Genomic DNA, 12,748 nt, shown 5'->3' on the forward strand with positions numbered 1-12,748 from the left:
ACAAAGCAAGACTCTGTCTCAAAAAAAAAAAAAAGATTTAATCCATTTTTTTTTCTTTTTTAAAGTTAGGGTCTCACTCTGTCACCCAGGCTGGAGTGCAGCGACCAGATCATAGCTCACTGCAGCCTTGACCTCCTGGGCTGAGGCGATCCTCTTGTTTCTGCCTTCTGAGTAGCTGGGACTACAGGTGCCCGCCACCATGCCTGGCTAATTTTTAAAATTGTTTGTAGAGATGAGATCTCACCATGTTGACTGGGCTGCTCTCAAACTCCTAACCTCAGGTGATCTTCCAGCCTTGGCCTCCCAAAGTGGAAGGACTGCTTGAGCCCAGGAGTATAAGATCAGCCTGGGTAACATAGCGAGACCCCATCTCCATTTATTTAAAAAAGAAAAAAAAAAAAAAAAAAAAAAGCCTACGTTCAATGCCTTTTGCTACCAAGAACCCCACCCTTTCAGTTATCAAGCTCTTGTATTCATTTTATCCAAAAGGCATAAACCCCTCTGTGCTGTTATGTTTAAGAGGTTTTTTGAAGTATAATAAACATGGTGTAAAATTCATCCATTGAACAATTCAATGATTTTGGCAACCATCATCACAATCCAGCTGAAAATATTTCCATCACCCCAAAATGTTCCATCATGCCCATTTACAATTAATTCCTACTCTTATTATCAGCCTTAGGCAAACACTATTCTGCTGTCTCTATAAATGTGCTTCTTCTAGCCATTTCATATAAACAAAACTCCTATGATATATAGTCTTGCATCTGGTTTCTTTCCCTTAGCATAATGTTTTTGAAGTTAAATCATGTTGTGTAGCATGTATCAGTAGTTCATCCTTTTAAATTAGTGAATATGGCCAGCCGTGTTGTCTCAGGCCTGTAATTCCTGCACTTTGGGAGGCCGAGGCTGGAGGATGGCTCAAGACTAGGAATTCAAGACCAGCCTGGGCAACAGAGTGGGACCCTGTCTTTACAAAACATAAATTTAAAAAATTAGCTGGGAGTGGTGGCATGTGCCTGTAGTCCCAGCTACTTGGGAGACTGAGGCTGGAGGAGTGCCTGAGCCCAGGGGGTCAATGCTGCAGGGAGCTATGATCACACCACCGCACTCCAGCCAGGGTACGAGAGCAAGACCCTGTTTCTAAAGCAAAAACAAACAAAAAACTAAATTGCTGAGCAGTGTTTCATCATATGACTGTACCATGAAATAAACAATGGATTTTGTTTATCCATTCACCAGCTGATGTACACTTGGATTATTTCCAGTTTCTTGGCTATTATGAGCAATGCTGCTATGAACATCTGCATCCATGTCTTTGAGTGTACATATGTTTTCATTTTTTGGACAGATTCATAGGAGTGGAACTGCTGAATCATAGGGCAAATTTATGTTCCACTGTTTAAGACATTGCCCAACTTTCCAAGGCGGCTGTACTATTTTACATTTCCCACAGCACTTCATGAAGATTCCAATTTCTCTGCATTCTCAACATTTGACAATGTCTGCCTTTTCTATTTTAGTTATCCTAACCCTAACGGGTGTGAAATGGTATCTCATCGCAGTTTTAATTATATTTCCCTAATGGCTGCTGATGTTGAGCATCTTTCCATGTGTTCATCAGCCATTCCTACATCTTTTTCAGTGAAATATCTATTCAAATCTTGCTTTTTTTTTTTTTTTTTTTTTTGAGACAGAGTCTTGCTCTGTCACCCAGGCTGGAGTGCAGTGGCCCAGTCTCCGCTCACTGCAACCTCTGCCTCCCGGGTTCAAGCAATTCTCCTGTCTCAGCCTCCCGAGCAGCTGCAACTACAGGCACCAGCCACCACGCTCAGCTAATTTTTTGTATTTTTAGTAGAGACGGGGTTTCACCGTGTTAGCCAGGATGGTCTTAATCTCCCGACCTCATGATCCGCCCGCCTCAGCCTCCCAAAGTGCTGGGATTACAGGTGTGAGGCACAGCGCCTGGCCTCTTGCACATTTTTTAATTGGGTGGTTTGTCACCATAATATTGAGTTGTAAGAGTTCTTAATATCGATACACATCCTTTATGTGATTTGCAAATATTTTCTTTCAGAAAGTGGCTTGTCTTCTTGACTTTTGACTGTCTTTGGAGGTGGTAATGTTTTTAATTTCGAAGAAATCCAATTATTATTTTTTATTTGTATGGATTTTGCTTTTGGTGTCCTAAGAACTCTTTGCCCAATCCAAATCAAATAATATTTTTCTCCTATGTCTTCTTCTAGGAGTTTCATCGTTTTCACTTTGCATTTAGGCCTATGATGCATTTTTATTTTTTTTTGCTAGTGACAGGTTCTCAATCTGTCACCCAGGCTGAAGCGCAGTGGCACAATCGTAGCTCACTGCAGCCTTGAACTCCTAGGCACAAGCAATCCTCTGCCTCAGCCTCCCGAGTAGCTGATATCATGCCACCATGCCCAGCTAATTTAGAAAAGAATTTTTTTGTAGAGACAGGGTCTCACTCTGTTGCCCAGGCTGGTCTTGAACTCCAGGCTCAAGCCATCCTTCAGCTTTGGCCTACCAAAGTGCTGGGATTACAGGCATGAGCCGCCATACCTGGCCCCATTTTGAAAATAGCTTTGTGGAGATACAATTTATATGCCACAGAATTCACCTATTTAGTGTGTGCAATCCAATGGTTTTTAGTATATTGACCGTGTCACACAGCTATTCACCACTATCTAATTTTAGAACACTGCCATTACCCCAAAAAGAAATCCATTAGCAGTAACAGTTCATTTCTCCCACTCCCCAGCCGCTGGCAGCTGCAGGCGCACACTGTGCCACTGCCACTAATCTACTTTCTGCCTCTGTGGATTTGCCTCTTCTGGGCATTTCTTGTAAACAAGATGATTCAATAGATTGCCTTTTGCACCTGGCTTCTTTCACTGAGTATAACATTTTCAAGGTTCATCCAGGTTGTAGCACATATCAAATCTTCATTCCTTTTTATTGCCAAATAATATTCTATTGTGCAGACCTACCATATTTTATTTATCAGTAGTTATTTTCATCAGTTGATGAACATTTGGGTTATTCCCACCTTTTAGCTATTATGAGTAATTCATGTGCAAGTTTTTATGTGAATGTATTTTCTTCATTTTTCTTGGGCGTATACCTAGGAGTAGAACTGCTGAGTCATCTAGTAACTAACCATCTGAGAAACTGTCAAACCGTTTTCCAAAGTGGCTGCCCCATTTTACATTCACACCGGCTGGGTATGAGGGTTTCGCTCTCTCCATATCCTCACCAGTACCTGTCATTATCATTTTTTAAAATTATAGCCATCCTAATGGGTGTGAAGTGGTATCTAATTGTAGTTTTGATTTGTATTTCCTTGAAAGTTAATAATGATCATCTCTTCATGTGCTTATTGTCCACTGTATATCTTTTTTGGAGAAATGTCTATTCAAGTGCTGTGACCATTTTTAATTGGGTTGTCTTTTTATTATTGAGCATAAGAGTTCCTTACATATTCTAGATACAAATTCTTGTCATACCTATGATTTATAAATATCTTTTCCCATTCTCTGGGTTCTCTTTTAACTCTATAATCCATTTTGAGTTAATTTTGGTGATGTAAAGAATAGGTCTGAGTTCATTTTCTTTTTTGCTCATCCCAGCATCATTTGTTGAAACCACTATCTTTTCCCCCACTGAATTGTCTCGGTCCTTCTGTCAAAATCAACTGACAATAAATGTAAGGATTTCTGGTTCATAACTCTGTTCCATTGGTCTATATGCTCTTCGTTGTGCCAATACCACACTATCTTGATCACTGTGGCATTATAGTAATTATATGCATAGTAACTTTTGAAATAGGGTAGTGATAGTCCTCCAACTTTGTTCTTTTTCTAAACTGTTTTGGATATTTTAAAGTGTTAAACTGTGCCAACTAAATAATTCCTTATTTTGTAGTAAGTTACTTTTTTTTTTTTTTTTTTTTTTTTTTTGAGACAGAGTCTCGCTCTGTTGCCCAGGCTGGAGTGCAGTGGCGTGATCTCGGCTCACTGCAAGTTCCACCTTCCGGGTTCACATCATTCTCCTGCCTCAGCCTCCTGAGTAGCTGGGACTACAGGCTCCTGTCACCATGCCGGCTAATTTTTTTGTATTTTTAGTAGAGACAGGGTTTCACCGTGTTAGCCAGGATAATCTTGATCTCCTGACCTCGTGATCCACCCGCCTCGGCCTCCCAAAATGCTGGGATTACAGGTGTGAGCCACCACACCCAGCCATAAGTTACATATTTTTAAGTGTATGGTTTCAAATCTAATATTAAATTGATACTCCTAAAGCAAGGAGAAACTTACACAAAAACTTTTATAGTTATTTGACAAAGACTTATTACCCATGCCTTTAAAAACTGTTCTTGCAATAGGAAAGACCCATTTGACCAAAATATATGTACTCTAAAATAACGAAAATTTGGAGAATGATGATGTAGACAGATGTGATACATCTACGGCTGGGTGCAGTAGATCACTCCTGTAATCCCAGTGCTTTGGGACCCTGAGGTGGAAGGACTGCTTGAGACCAGGAGTTCAAGACCAGCCTGGGCAACATAGTGAGATACTGTCTCTACAAGAACTTTAAACATTAGCCAGGCATGGTGGTATATGCCTGTAATCCCAGCTACTGAGGAGGCTGAGTCAGGAAGATCACTTGAGCCCAGGAGTTTGAGGTTACAGTGAGCTTTGATAACACCACTGCACTCCAGCCTGGGTGCCAGAGTGAGATGCTGTCTCTCAAAATAATTTAATTTTTAAAAATCTACAATCAGTTGACTTTAAGTAAAGGAGATTATCCTTGATTGTGTGGGTGGGCCTCGTCTAGTCAGTTGAAGGCCTTAAAAGCAAAAACCCGGGTTTAACCAAGCTAGCTGGTCAGGACTCTGATTACCATTCTGAATTTTTGTAGTAGGTTTACTTCTTAAAGACTTCAGCAAAACAAATTATTCCTATTTTCCAACTTGCCCAAATATGTGGAGGGAAACAAACTAGATTTATGAGGTACTGGTTTCTATAAATCAAATTGTCTTTATAGTATGCCTGTTTCTTCCTGGATAGAGAAAACAGGCTTTTATCCATATGGACTTTTATCAAGGTGGATACTTCTGTCAAAAGATGAGCTTTCATAAAAGCAACCATCTCCGCAAAGTCATACCTTTCTTTGCTAAACGAATGATCTTGGGCTTTTAAAGATGCAAAGATCTTAGAGAAGGATATATGACCTCTAACTCAAAAATTACAAAAGTACATCTGAACGTAGTAGAATCATGCTCTAAATTGCTTTCTATGCTAATACAGAAATGCTATACAGAAACTCCCACCATACTTTCTATTACTTAAATGATTAATATTCACACAATTATTAATAAATCTAAAAATCACCTAATGCATGACATTATTCATTGTTGCACTGTTTGCAATAGTAAGATACCGAAAAAACAACTCACAGATGTTTATCAATAGGAGACTATGTTAAAAAAAAAAAAAGATGGCATATGCATACAGAAGAATACTATATAGTTAAAAAGCACAGAGAAACTTATCAAATATGAGACAATATAAAAAGATCTCCAATGTCTCTGAAAGCAAAAAGAGCAAGCTGTAGAACAGTCTAATAGCATGCTATCCTTGCATTTACACAAGAAACTCTAAAAGAATTCCAAAGAAACCAAAAGTGGTTACATGGGATGAGAGGTTTAGAGGGAGGCAGGAGAACCAGGTGGATGGAAAACAGCGGGGAGAACAAGGCTTTCATGGTATGTGTTTTCACTCTTTTAAATTTTGAATCATGTGACCATATTACCTATTCAAAAATAAATAATTCCAAATAATTTAGGCTATTTATTTCTATCTACCTCTATTTAAGGATAGAAAAAAGCTACAAACCCAAGTCTCAACTTGAAATCAGTCATTCTTCATAGGATTTAAATGTTTCTATTTCAATGTGCATACAAAACTAAGAAGTTCCATTAAAAATACTAAGTAAAAAGCAATTTCCGCTGGACACTGTGACCATCATTACAAGGACAGATGATGGTGTTTCTTTCTGAAACAACTGTTCCACAGGCAGTGCAGTTCTAGCCGCTTTCCAGTGAGCCAGACAGTGGTTTCAACTTAATGCCCAAACTACAAGGTATGTCATCTGGAGAAAGCTGACTCTGCTACTTGCTTTGTTACACTATTAGTACTCAGGATAAGGAGACTTCTCAAAATCAACCCAGGCTGATTTCTCTACAGGGACTTCAGTTATGACACGAAATAGCCTTCATTCCATAATCATGGAATGATTGTTTTAAGTCTTGTTTTTTGAGTACAAGTTCAAAACCCAATTCCTTGAGAGGTAGAGGCAGATGGTATAGTATGAAGAACACTAACTGCCTGAGAGACCCTGGCCATACCAATTCATTTCTCTGGGTCTCCATTTTCTTATCAGTGAAATGAATGGGAGGCCAAGGCAGAAGGATTGCTTGAGACCAGGAGTTCAAGACCAGCCTGGGAAACATAGGGAGATACTGTCTCTACAAAAAATTTGCCTGGACATGGTAGCTCACGCCTGTAATCCCAGCACTTTGGGAGGCTGAGGCAGGTAGATCACCTGAGGTCACGAGTTCAAGACCAGCCTGGCCAATATGGTGAAACCTCATCTCTACTAAAAATATAAACAATTAGCCGGTGTAGTGGCGAGCACCTGTAATCCCAGCTACTTGGGAGACTGAGGCAGAAGAATTGCTCGAACCCTAGAGGCAGAGGTTGCAGTGAGCCAAGATGGCTCCAATTCATTCCAGCCTGGGTGTGACAGAGGGAGACTGTGACACACACACACACACAATATTAAACATTAGCTAGTCATGGTGGTCATGGCCAAACTCTCTTGAAGGTTCTTGTCAGGACTAACACTGTAATCCCATAAAGAGCCAGGTCAATTCAAAGATCAGAAGAAAGGCGATGCCTCTATCTACAGCATGTATGCAAGTTCACGTAAGGTTTCAAATACACAAAGGTTTACATCCATGTGGATGTTCTGATCCTATTTTCTGTGTTTTAGCTTCAACATAAATAATTTGGTCCACTTGCTGTAAAGACTTCTCTCACAGATAACTTCTGATTTAACATGAATTACAGTTTTACAGTTAAACTGTTAAAAGATTGGTAGAGTGGAGAAGATTATTTAAGACAAAGTGTTGAGTGTGCTAATTAACAAAAGTTTTGGTTTGGTCTATTATCTTTTTATTATCATCACCCAAGATTCATACTTGTACAAATATGCTTTGGGGAACAGCCTTCCAGAGGTTTACCTACGTTAAGTCCCACATGTGAAGGAGCAGTGAATACTTTCCTGAGGCAGCAAACACTATTGGAAATTCCAGGCTCAGCAAAGTGTGCTCCATATTCTGATCAATAAAAGCCATGTGGTTTAAGAAAAACAGAGCCCACAAATACTGCTGCATATTTTTGTCTATTTTTAAAAGTTTTCCTCATGCCACCCTAAGAATATTTTTGTCTATTAAAAAACAAAATCTATGCCTTGTTTAACATTGATTTTATGTAGTCATAATCAGTCAGAGCTTGATTAAAATACTAATGACCCACAGCTTTATCTTAGACCTTTCTAAAACAATTATTACATTAATCTTTGCAAGGATTCATTCTTTGGCACAAAAGCAGTGAGAAACACAGCTCTGGCAGACACTCTGCAGGGATGCGGGCAGGTTCATTGTCTGGCCCCTGCTTTCACCTGGCAGACACCGGACACACTGCTGAGAAACCAGCTCATCTCATTAGTATGTCTCTATTCTACCAAAAAGAGATGAGGCTCTGCTCCAATTCTGACACCTTATTCCGAGATCACCAAAATCTCCATCAGGTCCTAAGCCAGAGAGAATGTGGCAGCCATTCATCCCCATACGTCTTGAGAATAAAATTAAAAGTAATTAATTAAAGTAAAATTACTTGCAATTAAAAGTAAACACCAGCTAGGTCATGCAATTCACACTGGCCGGTGCTCACATAACTGAACTACCTTCTTGTGATTCTCTGTTTTGCTGTCAAAATCCTCCTCCACCTCCAATGCTGATACCACAACCCAGAGGCTGGAGACATTTATCTTTCTAAGTGAAGGAATGATTCTAATAACAAACATAATACTTCTATACGTTTCCAATACCTCTGCTCTGTCCCAGAGCTGGTCCCACTCCAAAACCCAGGCTTGCCACTACGCTAGCAAAGGGGCAATCCGAGTGACTCTGATACTCAGGTTACCAAACATTACTGTTACTTTTTTTCCCCCCGCTTCTGACAGCCTCTGCAAAAGCACCCGCACTCCAAATACACGTTTGGCTTCCATCCTCTAGCAAGCAATGGAAGCTTTTCCAGGAGAAACCTAATTCTAACCTTTCCAGAGGCCCGGAGACGGCAGCGCAAGGATAGCACCTGGCGCAGATACCTGTTTGGGATGCCGAGGTCGCCTCGCCCCGCGGCCCTCGGACCCCGCGAGGCAAGCGGGCCGTAGGCCGGGCCGGCCGGGTCCGTGCGGGGCGCTGACCTCGCCTGCGACGCCGCAGCCCCGCTCCCCAGCAGCCGCAGTCCCTGCGGGCACGCGTCCCCGTCACGGGGCCGATTACAATGGAGGCCACTCCCGTCCTCCGGTGGAGGGGCTCAGTGCCCTCGGTGACCCTGCCAGGCCCTGCAGGACGCCCCCTGAGCTAATTCGCCCGGGGCGGGGGAAACCTCGGCCTTCTCGAAGACCTCCCGCGCTCGAAGACCGTTTTGGAGCGGCCGCGACCACTGGGTCCCAGAAGACCCGCGGGGCCCTTTCAGGCCGTCCCGACCCGGACCCCTGCCCCTGCCCATGCCCCTCTCCCTCCTCGCGGCTGCGGCGCCCGCCCGCCCTCACCGGACTTGGGCGGGTAGCGGTACACGGAATTGGACGGGATGTCCACCTCCTCCACGCCCGCGTGCTGCCGGCTCGTCAGGGCCCCCATGGCCGCGGCCGCTGCAGCTGCAGCCCCGGCCCGGCCCCGGTGCCCGCGCCGCCCTCCGCGCCTCACCGCGGCCGCCCGCCCCGCGCCCGGTGCGGGGGCCGACTGCCCGCCGCGGCCGGCTCAGCTGCGGCGCTGCGGCTCTGGTGGCGGGGAGCCCCCGGCGCGCCGCGCACCATCCTCCGCCGGGCACAGCGGCGGCGCCTCTACCGAGGGGGCTGCGGGGCTGGGCCGGGGGCGCCTCCGCCGCCTCAGGCCGCGTGATGTCAGCGGCGGCTCCGCGCGGGGACCGCCGCGGCCCCAGCCAATGGCGAGGCGGGGCGGGAGCGCCCGCGCCGGAGCAGCCAATGAGCGCGGGGCTGCAGCAGGAGCCGGCGGCGCGTGCCTCGCGCGGGGATCCGCGGCTGGACTCTGCGCGCGGGGACGGGGCCCAGGGGCTCGCGGTGGGGGCGGGGCGCGGCCGGGGGCTCGTGGCGGGGCGGGACCGGCCGGAGCTGGGACCCCGCGAGGCGAGCGCCTCGCCTGGCCGGGACGCGTCGCTCGTCCACGCCTGTTTATCCCGGCTCGGATTACCTTGCAGGGAGCCGCCCCCTCCCGCGGTCCGCGAGGCCTGGCCGGGAACTCGCTCGCCATTGTCCAGGGCGTCCCAAAGCGGGCGGTCCCCGCTCCGCAGCTCCCGTGCCTGGAGGAGGCCTTCCCAGCCCCTCCCCTCAGCATCTGCAGGCGGCGGTCGTCGGAAACTTCATGCAGTGGGGGCGAGGAGAGGGGTCTCACGATGCGTTCGCTTCTCTCCTGCCCCATGTTAATGCTGGTGACCGGCTAGGAAGATGCCGCCTCCCTCTCACGTGCGTCTGTTCAAAGCGCTCCCAACTCTATACGTGCTGTTTATGGCTCCTTGTAGCCCTAAAGTTAGGAGAACATCGACTCAGGATAAGATCAAGACATTCAGCCTCTGTCTGTATCTTGGAAACGGCACCCTGGAAACTTTGGAAAGGCCTGAGTGTCGAGAGAGTCGACGCAGGCTAAAGCGAACCGGGCCAGGCAGAACCGGGGGCTCCTCTTGATGAAAACACACACAACAGTGGGAAGCTTGGGCCGGCGGAAGACGTCATTCCATTGCTTAATTACAGACATTTGTGTTTTAAACCTTCTATTTTCTTTGTAGGTCTGGTGTTTTTTTTCCTGAGAGAGTGGACTGATCAGCGAAAATTTCAACTGCTAGAACATGACTTTCACAACTTTTCAGCAGGGTTCGAAGTACAGTTTGGGGTGTCTGGTTCCCTTGATTAGGTTTGTAAAGCTATTTTACGGAGTCTAGGTCTTTCCTGGTTATATTTTGTTTTTGTTTTTTGTGTTTTGTTTTTGAGACGGAGTCTCACTCTGTCGCCCAGGCTGGAGTGCAGTGGCGCTATCTCAGCTCACTGCAACCTCTCCGCCTCCTGGGTTCAGGGGATTCTCCTGCCTCAGCCTCCCGAGTAGCTGAGACTACAGGCATGTACCACCGCACCCGGCTAATTTTTGTAGTTTTAGTAGAGATGGGGTTTCGGCATGCTGGCCAGACTGGTCTCGAATTCCTGACCTCAGCCCCCCAAAGCGCTGGGATTGCAGACGTGAGCCACTACACCCGGCACATACTGTATTTTTCATTGCCGTATTTTCAACAGCAGCCAACAGACCTGATGGTGATTGCCTTGGTTTCCTCCAGGGTCCCCAGGATGGTAGGAACCCATCCCTGTCATTTATATTGGCTGCTGCTAAGGAAGGCTTGGGTTACAGGGCAAGTCCCTGCCCGGGCAGCTTCTCCCAAGCACCAGAGCTCTCTGGCAGAGTTCAAAGCCCTCTCTCCAGTCCCTGGTCCTAACTACTCCAAGGCTTTCTGTCATCCCTGTGGGAGGGAACTGTTGTCCTCCTCCATACTCCTTTCAGCACACACAAGCCCTACCTTGTAACTGCGGGGTAAAGGTAAGATAGAAGTCATGAAGAATCTAGAACCGCCTCAAAACACAAGGCCTTTGACACATCACAGAGTAAAATGTTGCCTTATGCTCCTTGGCTCTGTTCAAAAGCCTTGGTTCGTCCTGCCCTCAGCATTTTGTAAATGGGACATCATTTCCCTTTGGGGGTTTATCCATGTCTGAGAGTTTCTTCTGCTTAGCCAGGGCCAGGCAGGGATGTGGCTCAGTCAGGCAGCCCAGTCCTGTTGGTTATGGGGTGTCTGTTCTGGTCCCACCTTGGCCTGACCCTGGGAAGCCAGCTTCTCCATCTTGAATAATACTCCCCAAGCCTAGAAGTTGGTTCCTCCTTCCACGAAAGAGTCATGAGTCCGATGCTTAGAATGGTAAAGAAAAACAAGGCGTAGCACAATAAAATTAGTGGATATTTATGGAACACTCTATGTGCCAGGCTGTTTTAAACACTTCACCCATATTAAAGCATTCAACCCTCCCAACAACCCTATCACATACATGCTATTTACACCCCAATTTTACAGTTTAAGAGACTGAGGCACAGAAAGAGCACTCGACTTTGAGTTGGACAAATCAAAACCCTAAGCAGCTATGTAACTTTGAACTAAGCCCTTAAAAACTGTCTCCGTTTCCTCCTCGAAAATAGCCCAGTCTCCAATGGTTATTGCAAAGATGCAATAAGTGAATCAAGACTCTTTTGTCTGTTTTGTTTTTGAGACAGAGTCTCACTCTGCCGCCTAGGTTGGAGTGCAATGGTGCGATCTCAGCTCACTGCAACCTCCACCTCCCGGGTTCAAGCGATTCTCCTGCCTCAGCATCCTGGGTAGCTGGGACTACTGGCACCAGCCACCACACTCAGCTAACTTTTGTATTTTTAGTAGAGACAGAGTTTCCCCATGTTGGCCAGGCTGGTCTCCAACTCCTGACCACAGGTGATCTGCTCGCCTTGGCCTCCCAAAGTGGTGGGATTACAGGCGTGAGCCACCACACCCAACCAAGACTCATTTTTAAAATAATGTTGACCAGAGGCAGAAGAGAAAGGGATAGAAGGTAGTTTAGAAACTTCTAGATCAAAGAGACTTTTTGTGAATTAATTGAGCTAGAGTTCCACAGTCTACAGTGTAATCACCTAGTGTGAACAATTTTGGAAACACCCCGGGGCAAGGGTGAGATAAGCAGCTAAGCCCTGGGAGCAGCCGACTCTAGAGGGGCTGAGTCCTGCATTCCTCTATGGTTCTTCCCTCACTCCACTTGGCTCCCTTGCCAAAGATCTGGACCAGGGAGAGTGCCCGAGGGAGAAGGCAGCTCAGATAGGAGGAAAAATCCAGAAGTGACTGACATCAAGAGAGCCATAAAAATGTTTTCAACTTGAAAAATGGTCTGGGGAGGAGTTGCACAGTGTGCCTAGGGAAATCACATGCAAATACCACACGTGCTTTGTGGAAATAGCCTTGCAGCACCCTATCCATTTCCACACTGTGGATGCAGCCCTTGGGAGAATCCCAGCAGACAACACAACATCCAAGGGTCTCAGGGGTTTTCTCTAAACAACCCTGGAAGGCAAGGGGCCAAGCCAAGTATTTTTATCACATTAAAGCTCTTCTTCTGTAAGTTGGGTCTAAGGGAGAAAGGGGAAGGGTGGGGGAAGCATGGGGACAAGTAATTTTTAGGTGAGCTTGTCCCTTTAAACTTTTCATTTTGTTAATGTTGCTGTCCTGGTTTCAGCCCAGATGTACCATTTTTACCCTTGTAACATATGCAAGGATTAGCTTAG

The 12,748-nt window shown here is 45.8% G+C and overlaps 2 protein-coding genes across 16 annotated transcripts in view; one reads left to right on the forward strand and one right to left on the reverse strand.

Moving 5' to 3' along the window:
• The window catches only part of RNF157 (ring finger protein 157), a 102,471-nt gene extending 93,256 nt beyond the window's left edge, over window positions 1-9,215 (reverse strand). For 8 of the 15 annotated variants that reach the window (XM_077972894.1, XM_077972892.1, XM_077972893.1 and 5 more), the window contains exon 1: window positions 8,923-9,215. In XM_077972894.1, the coding sequence (XP_077829020.1) occupies window positions 8,923-9,010 (88 nt within the window). In that variant the 5' untranslated portion in view covers window positions 9,011-9,215. Of the gene's footprint in view, window positions 1-8,472 lie in introns of all 15 variants that reach the window. The other 7 variants (XM_077972901.1, XM_077972902.1, XM_077972897.1 and 4 more) reach the window with 2 other exon arrangements.
• UBALD2 (UBA like domain containing 2) overlaps window positions 1-12,748 on the forward strand; it is a 258,780-nt gene that overhangs the window by 218,340 nt on the left and 27,692 nt on the right. The gene's annotated exons all lie outside the window — the stretch shown is intronic.

The sequence above is a fragment of the Macaca mulatta genome, chromosome 16 (genome assembly GCF_049350105.2).
Source record: "Macaca mulatta isolate MMU2019108-1 chromosome 16, T2T-MMU8v2.0, whole genome shotgun sequence".
In the NCBI taxonomy this organism is placed as follows: domain Eukaryota; kingdom Metazoa; phylum Chordata; class Mammalia; order Primates; family Cercopithecidae; genus Macaca; species Macaca mulatta.